This window comes from Arctopsyche grandis, chromosome 1 (genome assembly GCF_051622035.1).
Source record: "Arctopsyche grandis isolate Sample6627 chromosome 1, ASM5162203v2, whole genome shotgun sequence".
In the NCBI taxonomy this organism is placed as follows: domain Eukaryota; kingdom Metazoa; phylum Arthropoda; class Insecta; order Trichoptera; family Hydropsychidae; genus Arctopsyche; species Arctopsyche grandis.
Genome location: NC_135355.1, coordinates 30,997,645 through 31,011,760, shown reverse-complemented (window position 1 = coordinate 31,011,760; position 14,116 = coordinate 30,997,645). Strand labels below are relative to the sequence as shown.

The following is a 14,116-nucleotide window of genomic DNA, read 5'->3' as shown; positions in this document are numbered from 1 at the left end:
AAGTCAGGTCAAAAATTACAGTAAATGCATTCAGACGATAATTGAGGGTAGTCAGAAGATATTGTTTGCGTATTTCTAAAGATTGACGCGTTTGCAATGTCCAGGTAAAAATGAGATAAAGATCAATTCAGAAAGAAGTCAAAATAAGATAAGAAAAGAACATAAGTTAAGGCACGTTCGAAAGTTAGAAATTTGTAAACAATATTTCATCATTCCCAGACCACTTATTGTTATTAAAGCCTTCTAAGAAGTATACACATTAATTATTAGGTATAAACCCGCCCTTTCAAATGCAGCTTTATAAAGGGCAGTGGTTGTAAAAATACGTGACAAAAAAATATTTTTGCATAATAAAAAAGGTTTTATAGAATTTTCAATTTGGCATTTTTTTCGAGAAATTCTCGAGAAGGAACACTTAGCCGTGACGTCATACTGCAACCGTTTGTGTCCTGCTCGCACACACGTAATCCATTGAGACATCTATGGATTTAGATTTGTACATAATTCAAATTCGGATATTTGTGACAGGAGGTAGAATGATTTTTGCCGATTTGAGGAATCGTTTCAACAATGAAAATCAGATAAATTGGCAGGCAAACTCTGATAAGAAACGATCGACGATCGAACGAGACACAAATATCCAAGTCTAACCAGCAGTATTAAATATTAGAATAGGGGATCGAGCCCAGAAGTCTCTCGGTAAATGTAGGGAAACTTACACAAGACGTTCTAGAAGTTCTACTTCTGTTAGTTGGATTTTGTTCAATTTTTTTTATTACTTAAAATCACTATAAACATTATACACATCAAATATCAAGAAAATAAAAATAATTTAAAAGGTCAAAATAAAATAATGAATTATTGTTTAAAAAAAAAATACTACTTCCGGTTTACGAATTCTGACCAAAACCTTATCAACTCTAAGCTAGTACATATGTAAAGAATACAAATATAAATTTTCAGCTTGATACTTTTAGGGGGTGTGGAACAATCGTGTAGTCACATTATTTTTGACTTTTCTAAGAGGAAAAAATCCCACTTCCGGTTTATTAAATACGTTCGAATCAGTCAAAATCTCAAGTTCAAATTTTCGCATGATCCAAAAACGTCATCTATTGTTACGGCGTACATAGATAAAGTAAAAAAGCTAGCACGTGTAATCTATAGTGTCGCAAAACAGGGACAAACTTTTTTTTCCTATTATTGATAAAGGTTTGACAGTGAATGATATCGGAGATGTTTGAAGAAATATAAGAGATAAAAGTCGAAATAATACGATCGTACGAATTAACATTGACATGAAGACTAACCATTAATATAGACCACAACATATGTAAACCACCAACATATGTAGATCAGTGGTTAGCTTGAAATTTTTTCGATTGTGTAGTCACAAATTCTATCTCTGGCTTTGTTGCTGGTCAGACCTTGGATATGTGACGGTCGATCGTTTCCTTTCAGAGTTTGCCAATTTATTTGATTTCATTGCAAGCAGTTCTTTGCAAGCAATCTTTTTTAATTGGCCTTGAATAATACTTAATGTACAATGTTGAAAATAGATGCCGTGCATGGGTTTATACCCGAATAAATAAATATAATAAAAAACACCATCACAGCTGGAATCTAGGCGTGCCGTGCTGCACTTTTGTTGAGTTTGTTCTTACCAGTACTCGGATTTCTCCGTACAGGATGTTAACGGACACGAACTTTGCGGAAAAAGTTTCCCAAAGACTTTCCACACACTGGTAATTCCGAACACTGCTTATTCCGTTAATGTGTGATCAATTTGTGGGTTGAAAAATCAAAGCGTTTGCGGCTTTTTTTAAATAATCTATGCCGGGAATAAACAGTTTTAGAAAATATCAGTGCCTGTAATGATCAGAAGTTTTTACCATAAATTTTACTGTGCAGACATTTTACCGTGCAGAAACTTTACCGTGTGGATATTTTACCGCGGAAACATTTTTCCGCGTGTAAACTCTTGCACAAAGGATTTTTTAAATTATAACAGACGATAGCAAAAACGTATTGAATTTATTCTGTTTTGTGAATATATATGAAATTTTTTTTTTTGAAAATTTGAGGTTTTTAACTGTTTTACATGTAAAAAATTCGAACAATCATTGTTAGAGTTATTTAAATATCGGTCAGACTCTCTCAAAACTCTATCTTATTACACACATAGGTACATATGTATATAAAAGGTTTATTTCGTCACACAAGCTGATTCAATGATGATCAGTGTGTGAGTGGTTAAATTGTCTGCGACAAAGTGTCCGTGAACCGAAAATATAAATTAAGGTCCACCAGAAAGTTCTCTTCTAAAATTTCAACACGTATGATGAACTTGTTCATTAGATTCATATGTGGTTTTTTATTTTACCTTGGTATTTGCTCTTTTAAATTTACTGAAACAATGATTTCATCATCTCGGAGTTAAGTGAGATTTTTTTGCGTAACCATGCCTATTGATAAAGTAGATTTATGGATGTGCATTCTGTATGAATTCTAACAATGCTACAAAAGCTTATAAAGTTTTTTTGAACAAACAGTTTCCGACAGAACCTGTTCGAAAAATTTGAAGCAGACGATTTTAACCTTAACGACAAGCTACGTCGTGGGAGACTATCTCCGATAGATGACGATTTTATAATGACAATTATACACTTGACTAAATATTTTCGACAATATCTTAAATTCCGGAAAAGCTCAAATCAACGCAACAAACCATTTCGTACGATATTCGAAATAAATAAATAATTTTCTTCGAATTCAGAACAGAACTTTTCAGTAGACCTAATATGATGCCTTTTAAATCATTGGTTAGTTAGTCTGGTGAATTTAAGTATTGCGTCACATTTTAAATTTTAATATGTAATTATTACTGGTAACATGTATTAATTTTTATATTATAATAAACAAATACACTTCTTATCACAGTCAGCGAGCTTTCATCTTCCAAACAACCCCTCTGTTGTATGATAATATATGGATTGTGCACTCATTATTCGTTCCAACGAATTTAATGGCGAGCTTTGTGATTATGCAGCTCATAATGTATAAGCATGAGTTGCTTTGTAGCTACTCCACAACATACAAGGGTTGTTATTAGCTGGTTGAAAAATATAAAGGACCACTAGACCTATGACGTGGCCTCCTTCAACCACGTGCACGGCAAAGATCCAATATTTTCATATTACAATGTCATTATACAATATACTCTCGACGTTGCATTATACATATATAACCTTATATCTTACAGTTTTCAAGATATTGTGTAAGCTTCGCATATAAAAGAGCTTTGAAACTTCACTTAAGTTGTTCGAGATAAGCTTAAAGTTCTGAGCGAGTTATTGAAGCTTTTAATCGTTATGTCATCTAAGTGTAAGTATATTTTAGGATGTGGAATGATATTGTTGATGTTTTAATCAGTATTTTTAATGGAAACTGTAAATGTGGTGAGTTCCAATTTAGATTGAAGCTTTAAATCGGGGTCAGGCGATGTTATTTTATAATTGCAGTTCCAGGGGGAAAGCATGGAAAAGTACACATACACACCTTCTCGTCAAAGTGGCGTGACATTTGTATATTAAAAAAATGTGTGAATGTATGGGAAAGCGTTTGTAAAGCGTAGGGTCGATTTATCGGCGCATGCGTTCACTTTGGTTATACCTAAATGCTTTGTATATATGTATTATTATATGTGTATTTAATCTATTTATACTATTTATTTTACAAAAATATTTATCATAACATAATTAGGCTTTTAAGTAATTTTTCGATATTAATTTGTTTAAAGGATGTGATTTGAAAAAATGTTCAATTTAACGGAAAGATTGACAGTGACATCTATCAAAAAATTTCCAAACTATTTTTATGTTAAATTTTATAATTTAAAGAAAACTTTTTTTAATGTAATAAGTGTCGATTTACAGTATAACAGTATATTTGTTCGATATGATTTTTCTATAAAGAAAATGTTTAGCTTGATTATCTTCATGGATCTTAAAGCACGAAGTAAGGGTCGTTGTGGAGAGGATAAGGGGGTTGGGAAACTAACTGAAAACGTCTAAACACGCAATTTTTCCACTTGGACGTTTGACGTCATTGCCAACACGGCCCTGTAATTTCTCATTTCACGTCATGACCGCAATGACGTCGATTTTTCAACGTCTCTTTGTAAACGTTCCACAAACAAAGACGTCGAAACCTTTTACATTATTTCGTTTAAATTTTGCTACGCATGTCGAATACTAACAACAAATATTGTGTATTGAATTTACGTAACTTCTTACCGCTTGTTTAACTTCAATGGGAATGTTTTTGTTTTAAAGTTGAACAACGATACTCACCTGAAACAAAGAAAATATTTTTTTTTAAATTATGAAAATTTAAAAATTTAACGAGACATCTATAAATCGAATATAAAACCAAATTTTTAAATCGTCTAGCCGAGACGCAAACTAACATGTGAGCGGGTAAATTAATTTAAAAATAGAGACATCTATATTCTAATAGAAAAACTAAAATATTTGTGCGTAATTTTTAATACATATTGATATACATTTAATCTATATTTAATATTGATATCTTAATAGCAAATATGTATTTCGAAAAAACATAATGTTTTTATTTAATTTTGAATTAAATACTATTACAATTGGATGGTGACAGTGTAAGTAATTTTATATTCAATTAATTGAATTATACGTCATATGTATATGTGTACATATGTAGTATTTTTTTCCTTAATATACTTTCTGCCAAAATTTTGTCTACGTATTATATTCGGATAAAACGAAAATTCTTGCTTTTAAAAATGTTTTAATAAAATATGGTGTGAAAAAACAAAAAGTTATAGGCGTTTAAACAATTGAAATCTGACATGGTGAAAAGTGAGAAGGCTCTAAAAAAAAACGCTGGATAAACGTCAGGGAGAAGTTCGAGGAAGTATTTTCAAACGTGTCTAATACGATTTTTTTCCACCACCGTAATGGCGGATGACACTTCCACTTACATTGATGACCAAAATGAGCAAAATGCCAAAGTATGAAAACGATCGAATAAGAGGCAAAATTTTTCTTTAATAGTAATCTTTAGAGAAAGTAAGAAGAGGTAAGTAATAATAAAAAATGGCATGGTCAGAAACCCACCTCGGTTCAGAACCACCAGTTATAATATGTATAATTAAAAACATTAATTAAAAATTTTAACAAATTTCCATTTATATCTTGAAATTCAATATAATGTTGAGCAAATATTCAGGAGCATGCTCAGTGCTGGCTATATTCAGATTGTCATTTACGTATTTTTACATACACATGCACCGCAACAAATGCACCGATGCAATTGGCCGCATGCAACGGTTGTGTCGCGGTGCGATAAAGCTCTGATGGGAACATTTCGTGCACGTCAACCGACCAGATTTATTGGACTAACCTTAATACTTTGATATACTAAGGTACATACATATGTACATACACAAAGCCCAGTATTCGTATAGATAGCGATGCAGTATCTACAGATGTAAACGCTACACCGCAAGTTTGCATGTGCATTCGCCATTTTATTTGCGCGACGATCGTATCGCTGGGCGGGTTCACCAACCTAATGCTAATCGCGTGTAAAATAAATCCACGTCAGTTGGCCAATGTCCACATTGACCGACTCGCTCTAATATTCATGCTGGTGAATACACATGCACGCCATTCAGAAGTGTTTTTGCTAGTTACGTAAAAGGCAATGCACTTGGAAATGCATGGCGCCCACTACAGAAAATGTATACTAAATGTATGTATGTATGTACATATATCGCTCTCCATATCTCGCTTTTCCTACCCTTTTGCGCACGTACAAATTTCTATTATTTTTATTGAAACACTCCGTGCAACTTTTACGTAGGCCAGAGGTTACAGAAAAGCTTCAAAGCTAACGAACAAAAGAACGTTTAAAATATTGCACGAGAGCTTTCCACTTACATAAATTCTTATGCCCTATTTTTCTATGATCATATACATAAGTAGGTATAAAACACTAGTTTATTCATACACGAACCAATCTGGCTAGTTATACTATACTAAAATAAAAAAAATGATAAATGAACCAGTTTGTTCATACACAAACTATAGGCATAAGTATTATCAATCGATTCTCCTGTTTCCTATGTATACGAGTATATGCTTACCCTGGGTTGTGATGTTATAAAAATTAGTCGAAACGGAAATTGTAGAAATTTTAATGAGGTTTCCCTAGGATTTCCTTTCTAAAAAGTTTTGACAGTTAAAAGTTTCATGCGACTCCTGGAGAGTCTATTTGAATATAGCTTTTGACTGTTAGCATATCTTATATTTATAGTATGAATAAACTAGTATGTTCATGAACGGACCGGAGTAGTGTAACATATGTAAATACATATGAAAATATGTAAAACATATAATATAAAAATTCTCTTCTGACAAAATATATTTGTAGGACTATATGTATAATAGATATGTTTGATTTTACATTTACATTTTCACTAGAATAACTACATAGAATCAAAATGACTTATTCTATCTATCGGTGCCTAAAAGTCAAACTGAAATTTCCGAAACTGTGATATTATACGTAATAAATATCAACTACATACATATGTATGTAGGGTCATATTTAGACATATAATTTGTATAAGGGTATCATTCAATGACAACAAAGATTATAAAATTGATTCATGCATCTAATTTAGAAGCTAAAAACATCAAAATCATTTTCAAGATCGTGAAATTTCGTATTCAAATAACACTGAGCAACAAAAAATCACGTTTTTGAGTTACCAGAGCGGAGACTAGCCAATCTTTACTAAGTTTGACCCACTGAATTCAAATATGATATTGATTTTTGTTGGTGGGTGATCGTTTACGAGATATGAGCGTTTAAAAAAATCCGCGATTTTTACAGTTTTTTGGCTTTTGCGGTCTTTAACTCAAAATTTAGGATTGTTACGCTCAAAGTGAGTATTGGAATCAATAGTCAGATATTTTTCCTATTAATTTTTATATTTCATTGCTTTAAAATACTTCTAATTAATTGTCGAGCGAATTTTAAAAGTCAAAAATATATTTTTTTTTTCCGTGCTATTTTTCATTTATTTGGCAAATTTTTTATTTCACCACGTTTATAAGGTTTATATAGTACGTTTAGATAAAAAAAAATATTGAGATAGAAAACCAATCCTTATAAACGTGGTGAAATAAAAAAATTGCCAAATAAATGAAAAATAGCACGGAAAAAAATCCGTAAAAAAAATATATTTTTGACTTTTAAAATTCGCTAGACAATTAATTAGAAGTATTTTAAAGCAATGAAATATAACAATTAATAGGAAAAATATCTGACTATTGATTCCAATACTCACTTTGAGCGTAACAATCCTAAATTTTGAGTTAAAGACCGCAAAAGCCAAAAAACTGTAAAAATCGCGGATTTTTTTAAACGCTCATATCTCGTAAACGATCGCCCACCAACAAAAATCAATATCACATTTGAATTCAGTGGGTCAAACTTAGTAAAGATTGGCTAGTTTCCGCTCTGGTATTTTTTTTGTTGCTCAGTGTAATTATTATAAAGAAAATAAGCGACACTAACACAAATACAGACTTATTGCATTATACTTTTGTATTACTTTTAAATAATTCCGATAGATGGTATTATAGTAAACGAAAAAATAATTTAAAATAGAAAATTTTGTTACAAAATTTAAAATCATTTACTAAATAAAATTAAAATAACAATATTTTTCAATCATATTGTTATTATACAAATTAATTTTAAATTGCATTTATGCTCCTTCGGGAAAACTCAGTTTTTCCACGATAAGGTAATAATAATAATTCCATACATACATACATACATATGTATTATATGTATATACGATATGATGTACATATTTCAACGATACCAATCCCTGGCTATAGGTATAATTATTATCTCGCGTTTATCTTTTCCCGACTAAATATCTATGTATGTATATATGTATATTTACATCGACCTGTATTTTCTTTTTCGCGGAAAAACGATTTTCCGCAGGCTATGCGACCGTTATAATTGGCATGTTACCTGACTTACATATACATATTTACTCGTAAATATTATCGAAGCGTAACTTTAACAAATAAAACGGGATACCAAGAAGTAACGAGGATTTGATGGATAATATACCGCCCACTTCCCCGAGGGCCTAATTTACTTTCGACTAGTCGACGTTGATAATGGTCGGGTCGAAATTGAAAATTGGTACGTGAATTTTACCCTAAAGTCATGCAAATTAACGGCGAAATCTCGATTTTTATTTAGTGTGATCGAATTTTTTTGTAAATATACTTGAAATTTAATGAAGAGGAAACTGATCATGTATGTATGTACATACATGATCAGTTTTCGTTCAAATTTTAAAAGGATTTATCTTTATCTCTCTAGACAAATGTACATACAGATGTAGACCAAAATCTACATCTGTATGTACATACATACATACATACATACATATATATTTTAAAAATGTGAAATATTGTATCAAGCATTTTAATTTGAGCATCAAACAAACACAGATCCAAAAATAAATGTATGAAAAGCTCCGTAATCTCGATTGTTTATGTGAAATTTTCGATATTGAGAAAATTCGAATAAAGCTCACTTGACAATATCGAAATGTCAAGGTTCAAATATAATATGGCTTCGTAGATATTTAGGGCTTATAAAGTTTCCGTGAATAGATCAAAAGAATACTGATAAGCCAACCGGCTAAAAAACGCACATACATTTATGTATTGTTGCCTACAAATTTCACGAGGTATTAAACATCTACAAAATTTTCACTACATATACATAGTATGATGAATTAGAAATGTAATAATTACAATGTCCAAATTAATTATTACGTGATTTATATAAATTTTAATCATACATTCGGTTCTAAAAATTTACACATAATATACTGCATACATGTGTACGTTTACATTTCATGATATTTTCCGGCTTGAGAAGAATACAAATACATCTGAAGGTGGTTGTCTTTTGCAGGTTATTCTTATGCAGATATATCATATGAATTTATTTCTTTTTAATAAAAAAATTATATCATACATTACATTAAATATACTTGCTAACTTCAAATTATTTTATAATACTAAAATTTAATTTATATGTATGTAGATATTTGGGTTTCTGTATTCCCGGACTTTTTCAATTCCCGGGACACGGGACGGAGCCCGGGATCGTTCCCGAAATTCCCGGGATCCCGGGACACATGTAAAAAAACATTTTTTTTCAATTTTATATATTTTTTTTTAATAAAAAAAATATTTATTTATTTACAAAATAAAAAAAAAGTAAACAATGCATAATATATCTATAAACTGGAAAAAATTTAATTGTAAAAGTAAACATATTTAAAGTAACTTCTTAAGAATACTAAAATATTTAAATGAGTATCCGAAAGCCTATTTCTAGATTTGGTACAAAAATTTCCAGTAATGGAAAAAACTCTTTCAGTTTCGGTCGAAGTTTTTATTGTTAAAATGGACGAAAACAATTTTTTTAAATTATCGGTTTTTTCTCCTGTCAGCATGTATGTATGTTTTAATTTCTTTTTAAAGTCGAGGTTATTTTTATTTACGTTATTTTCTATATTTGTCTTTGATAACTCCGTATTTAATTATTCATTTAAAGAGTTTCTTCCATTGTGGAATCGTCAATACAACATAGATATACTCGCTTCATAATAATTTCACCGTAGGATATATGTACATACATTCGCTTTTATTACAAGATTTAAAGAATATTTTGTTCGGTATAAAATTAGAATTATTTAAAACTTGTATGAAAAAATCAGTTTTAGGCTTCTTTTTTCTTCGATTTTAATTTTCAATTCTTGGAAATTAAAATCCTTAAAGTCCTTCGGTATTGAGATTTTCCAAAAATAGAATTACAAGAAACGATTTTGAACAATTAGCACAAAATCATTATGCTCATAAAACTTCCACGTTCGGGGAATGCGCTGTACTTGCTGCTTAACAACAAACCTTTGAGATTATTTTACGATTCTTTGAGTATTTGATTTATTATTTCCCTTCGTGCAGTCGTGAAAATTTTGTATATATTCAAGATTTTTTAAAATACAATTATCGGGATTTGAGATAAGAATTCCCGGGACACGGGACAACAAAAATTCCGTAAATTCCCGGGAATGTCTTTCCCGGGCCGACCCGGGTCAAAAACCCTAATACATATATATGTTAGCTGAATTAAATAAATAATTGACCGGTTCTATCACATATCTACATATGTATGTAATCGTTCATATGTATATATGTTTGTACATATAAATAGGTACAAATAATCAAAACCGGTTCTTCTAAGCTATTTATTACTTTTAATTGGTGAGACATATTTTTATATCTTCAATTTAACCGAGTTTGATATGTCAACTATCGAGAAAAACCGATTTGGTTAAAAGCGTCATATTTTATAACTAAGTTTAGAAAATGATGCGTTTAAAGTTCATCTCCGATTTTGGAGCAAAACAAAAATTAACTGATTGACGTGTTTGCGTTTGTTAAAAACGCTATTAAAACGAACTTAAACACAATCGTAATATATCAACCACGAAACACAAAGCTTAATCGGTTCTTCAACCATTTCGAACAATCAACTTCAAACATGCCAGTTAAAATCAATTCAACGTCAAAACAGATCGAACTCTCAACTGATTCAGTTTTTAAATAATTTATTACTCATTTCAAATTAACCGTTTGTCGCATTTAACCAAATGGAGCTTACCAGACGTCGTCGTATTGAATATCAGAACCTATCAGTTCGACTTACACCCTATTAGTTATTTATATGTATGTCATTTCAATTTATATTATATGTAATATCAATTTTAGTCAACTTCTTAGAATTGATAGTATGTTCACTAACATTTTAATATGATTGCTAATAAGTTTAAGAAGTATTACGGTTGAAATCTTTTAACAACTTTTTAAAGTAAATCGACCATATTTGTCAAACAAGATTATGTTTCGTCACCTTCGGAGATCTCTCAGTAACCTTTCATTATGATATTTAAATTCTTTCGTAAATAAATTAATGATTTTCTTCATTTAATAGTATTCCTGTAGCATTGACCGGTTTTAAGCCGTCGCACAGTGTTGCCGTTTGCTAATCTCCCCACAGTAGACAGATAATGACAACGTTGTCGCAAGTATTCGCATTTTTTTTTGCAGTTTTTATTAGTTGAATAGTCCAACTTCGATAATTGTATGAGAATATAGACTGAAAGAGATTAATTATGTATTAAAAGTTTTGTTAAACTTTTTATTGTACAAAAAAAATCTTAGTACATTTTTTAATAAAAAATTTTATTTTTATGTTATAAATATTTTCGGTAAAAATTTAATGAAATATATTTTTATATACCTCTCTTAATATTGTTCATTTAAAAATTGATCAATATTGTTCGCGAATAGACTACAAATTCCACTCCATTTTAGAATTTACAAATGCGCCTAGTACATATCTGTGTCGTTGTCCAACATACATATGTACATAGTGTTGTATGTCGAGAATATTCTCGGAGAACGAGAATATTTTCCAAAAGAATTTTCTTTTTTCTTGGTTATAAAACATCTCTAGATGGTTTATTAGATTTTTAAACGATTCTAGGATATTTTCAGGACCTAATAGGAGTAATAGGACTTTCTAGAATGTCTGAGAGCATTTTGAATGACATTTTATCATTTTGACGACACTGAATGTGTCATTTCTCACAGGAATGCAATGCTTATTTACTCTGGAAGCAATAACCTATACATATTTTTTTAACACAAATTTTGTATGACTTTTGGTATTTTAATTGTTATTTCACACCGGTGCGTACTTTTAAAAGACATAACATAATATAAAATCTTAAATTTATTAAGTTTAGAAACGATAACAATTGCTAAATAAAAAAAGCGAGCTACCATTAACACTAAAATGTCAGTTGCTTTTTTTGCTTCCAGATCTATAAATAAGTTGCTTTGAGTTTTTCTCCGAAATCGTTAAATCTTTTAACATAAACTACATAATAGGCGTAACATTTCTGTTGTGTTTTGCTCAAAAGTCACATTTGCTTAGCCTCTCTCTGTACATACTATGAAATGCAAAATGTTAAAAATTATTATTAATTAGGTTTTTACATTAGTTAATTTTATTCGTGTCTTCCCTCATCTTACCCGTCACATGAATATATCCATTTTCTGAAATTGCAACGGAATAGTATAAAAGCCCTCAAGATGCTCCAAAAAAGAATATTCTCGAAAATTCTCGGTTTGTGAATATTCTCCAAAAGATTATTACCGATAATTTTACAACACTATCTATACATATGTAGCGAGCTCATGTTTGTTTGCGTGTGACGAACTCAAAACGATATTAGATCAAATTTGATTAAAATCACCTTAAAGTTTAGATATATGACAATATAAAATGATTTTTTGAGAATTTTTAAAATCGATAATGTCTAGGCAGATTTGCAAACGGCCACACACATTACATAAATTCTTTTTTCAATTTTTGGACTTCTGTATTTTTGTTTGGTTTAAATATAATCTTTTGATTTCAATATTTATTTTATAATGTTATTGAATGGTCGTTTCTATTATAAAACAAATAAATCATTCACAATGCTTTTAACGACGTGGGAATATTAGGTTCAAAAATCGGCCCGGAACTATTTGAGCAAATCCGCTTTCACGACAATGCATTAGCTCCACATCGTTCGTATTAATAATAATCCCCATAAAGTTTTTCATCAGCAGCACATACCAACTGGGGAGATGAAGGGGTGTAAACTGGGTTCCATTTCGAAATTGTTTTTGCGGTTTTCTCAAGTACTTGATCAAAACGAGATTTTCACATCGGTCCGGGGCGAAAACACACCCCTGGAGGACCACTAACGAGGAACGAGGACTTTACTTACAACTCCACTACTTACTTACTACTACATACATATCTCCACCTACTTACTCGCTTGCGACACGTTAGCAAGTTGCTTGTGTATGCCGTGGGCGGGTACCGACATCACCCCGCCTAACCATATACCTTAAATGTAAACAGACCGGTCGGTTAAAACTCGCAATTTCCACCTGTATAAAATTAGCGAGTTTGGGGTCAGGCAAATGAATAAGTTATGTGACCCTCTCTAATAACTTGCGGTTGATTGCCGTGGAAATTTCGTGTTGTTTTGGGGATTCTTGGTGGGTTTTATTACCGTGAGGTTTCAAGTTACCGTGAATGTCGTATGTAAATTTTGGCGTGTGTACTGCTTTCGGTTTTTAAGGCTACAGCTAAATGATAGTTTCGCAAATTGCCAAATTGTACTAGCCTGGTCTTTGATGTGCTATTTGACATGCTATAGACGGCAAGCTACAAATATATATTACTAGTATTTTTACACGGCTTCGCTCGGTATTTGAAATATAAACCGCTTAAACACGTCCAATCTTAAAGTACACATTTTATTAAATTTATTTGAATATTCATTTGTACGATGACGTCATGGATTTACGAACCAACAATAGTTACATACAAAGTATCTTTCGAAATTACATATACATATATTAGATATGTTTAATCGATTAAAAGCTTGACTCAAGGCGATACAGGAATACTTAGCAAAAAATTCAATGGACTACGTTTGAAAATTTATATATACTTCTATGTACATACATATGCATACATATATTCATATTGGCTCGTTATTTTTGGGTAAAATTCTCAATAAGTTTGTGGTCAGAATTTATATCACATTGGTTAGAATTTATATAATCAGCGTGGTCTAGTGGTGAATGTTGAATTATTTCGTACTTGATGTTACGAGTTCGATTCCCCGCTAAGTCTCGCTGTTGGCCAGACCTTGATTTTTCTAGGTCGATTGTTTCTTATCAGAATTTGCCAATTTTTCTGATTTTCATTGAAACGATTCCTGTAAAATTGGCGTTTCCTTCCCAATTTTCTGTTGCGAACCTTTAGTTATTGTTATATCTTAGGTTTCGCCATATTGCTCACCATAGATGTCTCTGTGGTTGTTTATCGAATA

General features: G+C 31.0%; 1 protein-coding gene across 2 annotated transcripts in view; it reads right to left on the bottom strand.

Moving 5' to 3' along the window:
• Positions 1-14,116, bottom strand: part of LOC143909925 (3',5'-cyclic-AMP phosphodiesterase-like) — a 218,150-nt gene that overhangs the window by 183,208 nt on the left and 20,826 nt on the right. The window contains exons 2-3 of one of the 2 annotated variants that reach the window (XM_077428206.1): positions 13,399-13,429; positions 5,440-5,456 (exon numbers count right to left, since the gene is read on the bottom strand). The exons of the other annotated variant lie outside the window; for it this stretch is intronic. Of the exons in view, the coding sequence (XP_077284332.1) occupies positions 5,440-5,456; positions 13,399-13,429 (48 nt within the window). The remainder of the gene's footprint in view (positions 1-5,439; positions 5,457-13,398; positions 13,430-14,116) is intronic. 2 annotated transcript variants of the gene reach the window in all.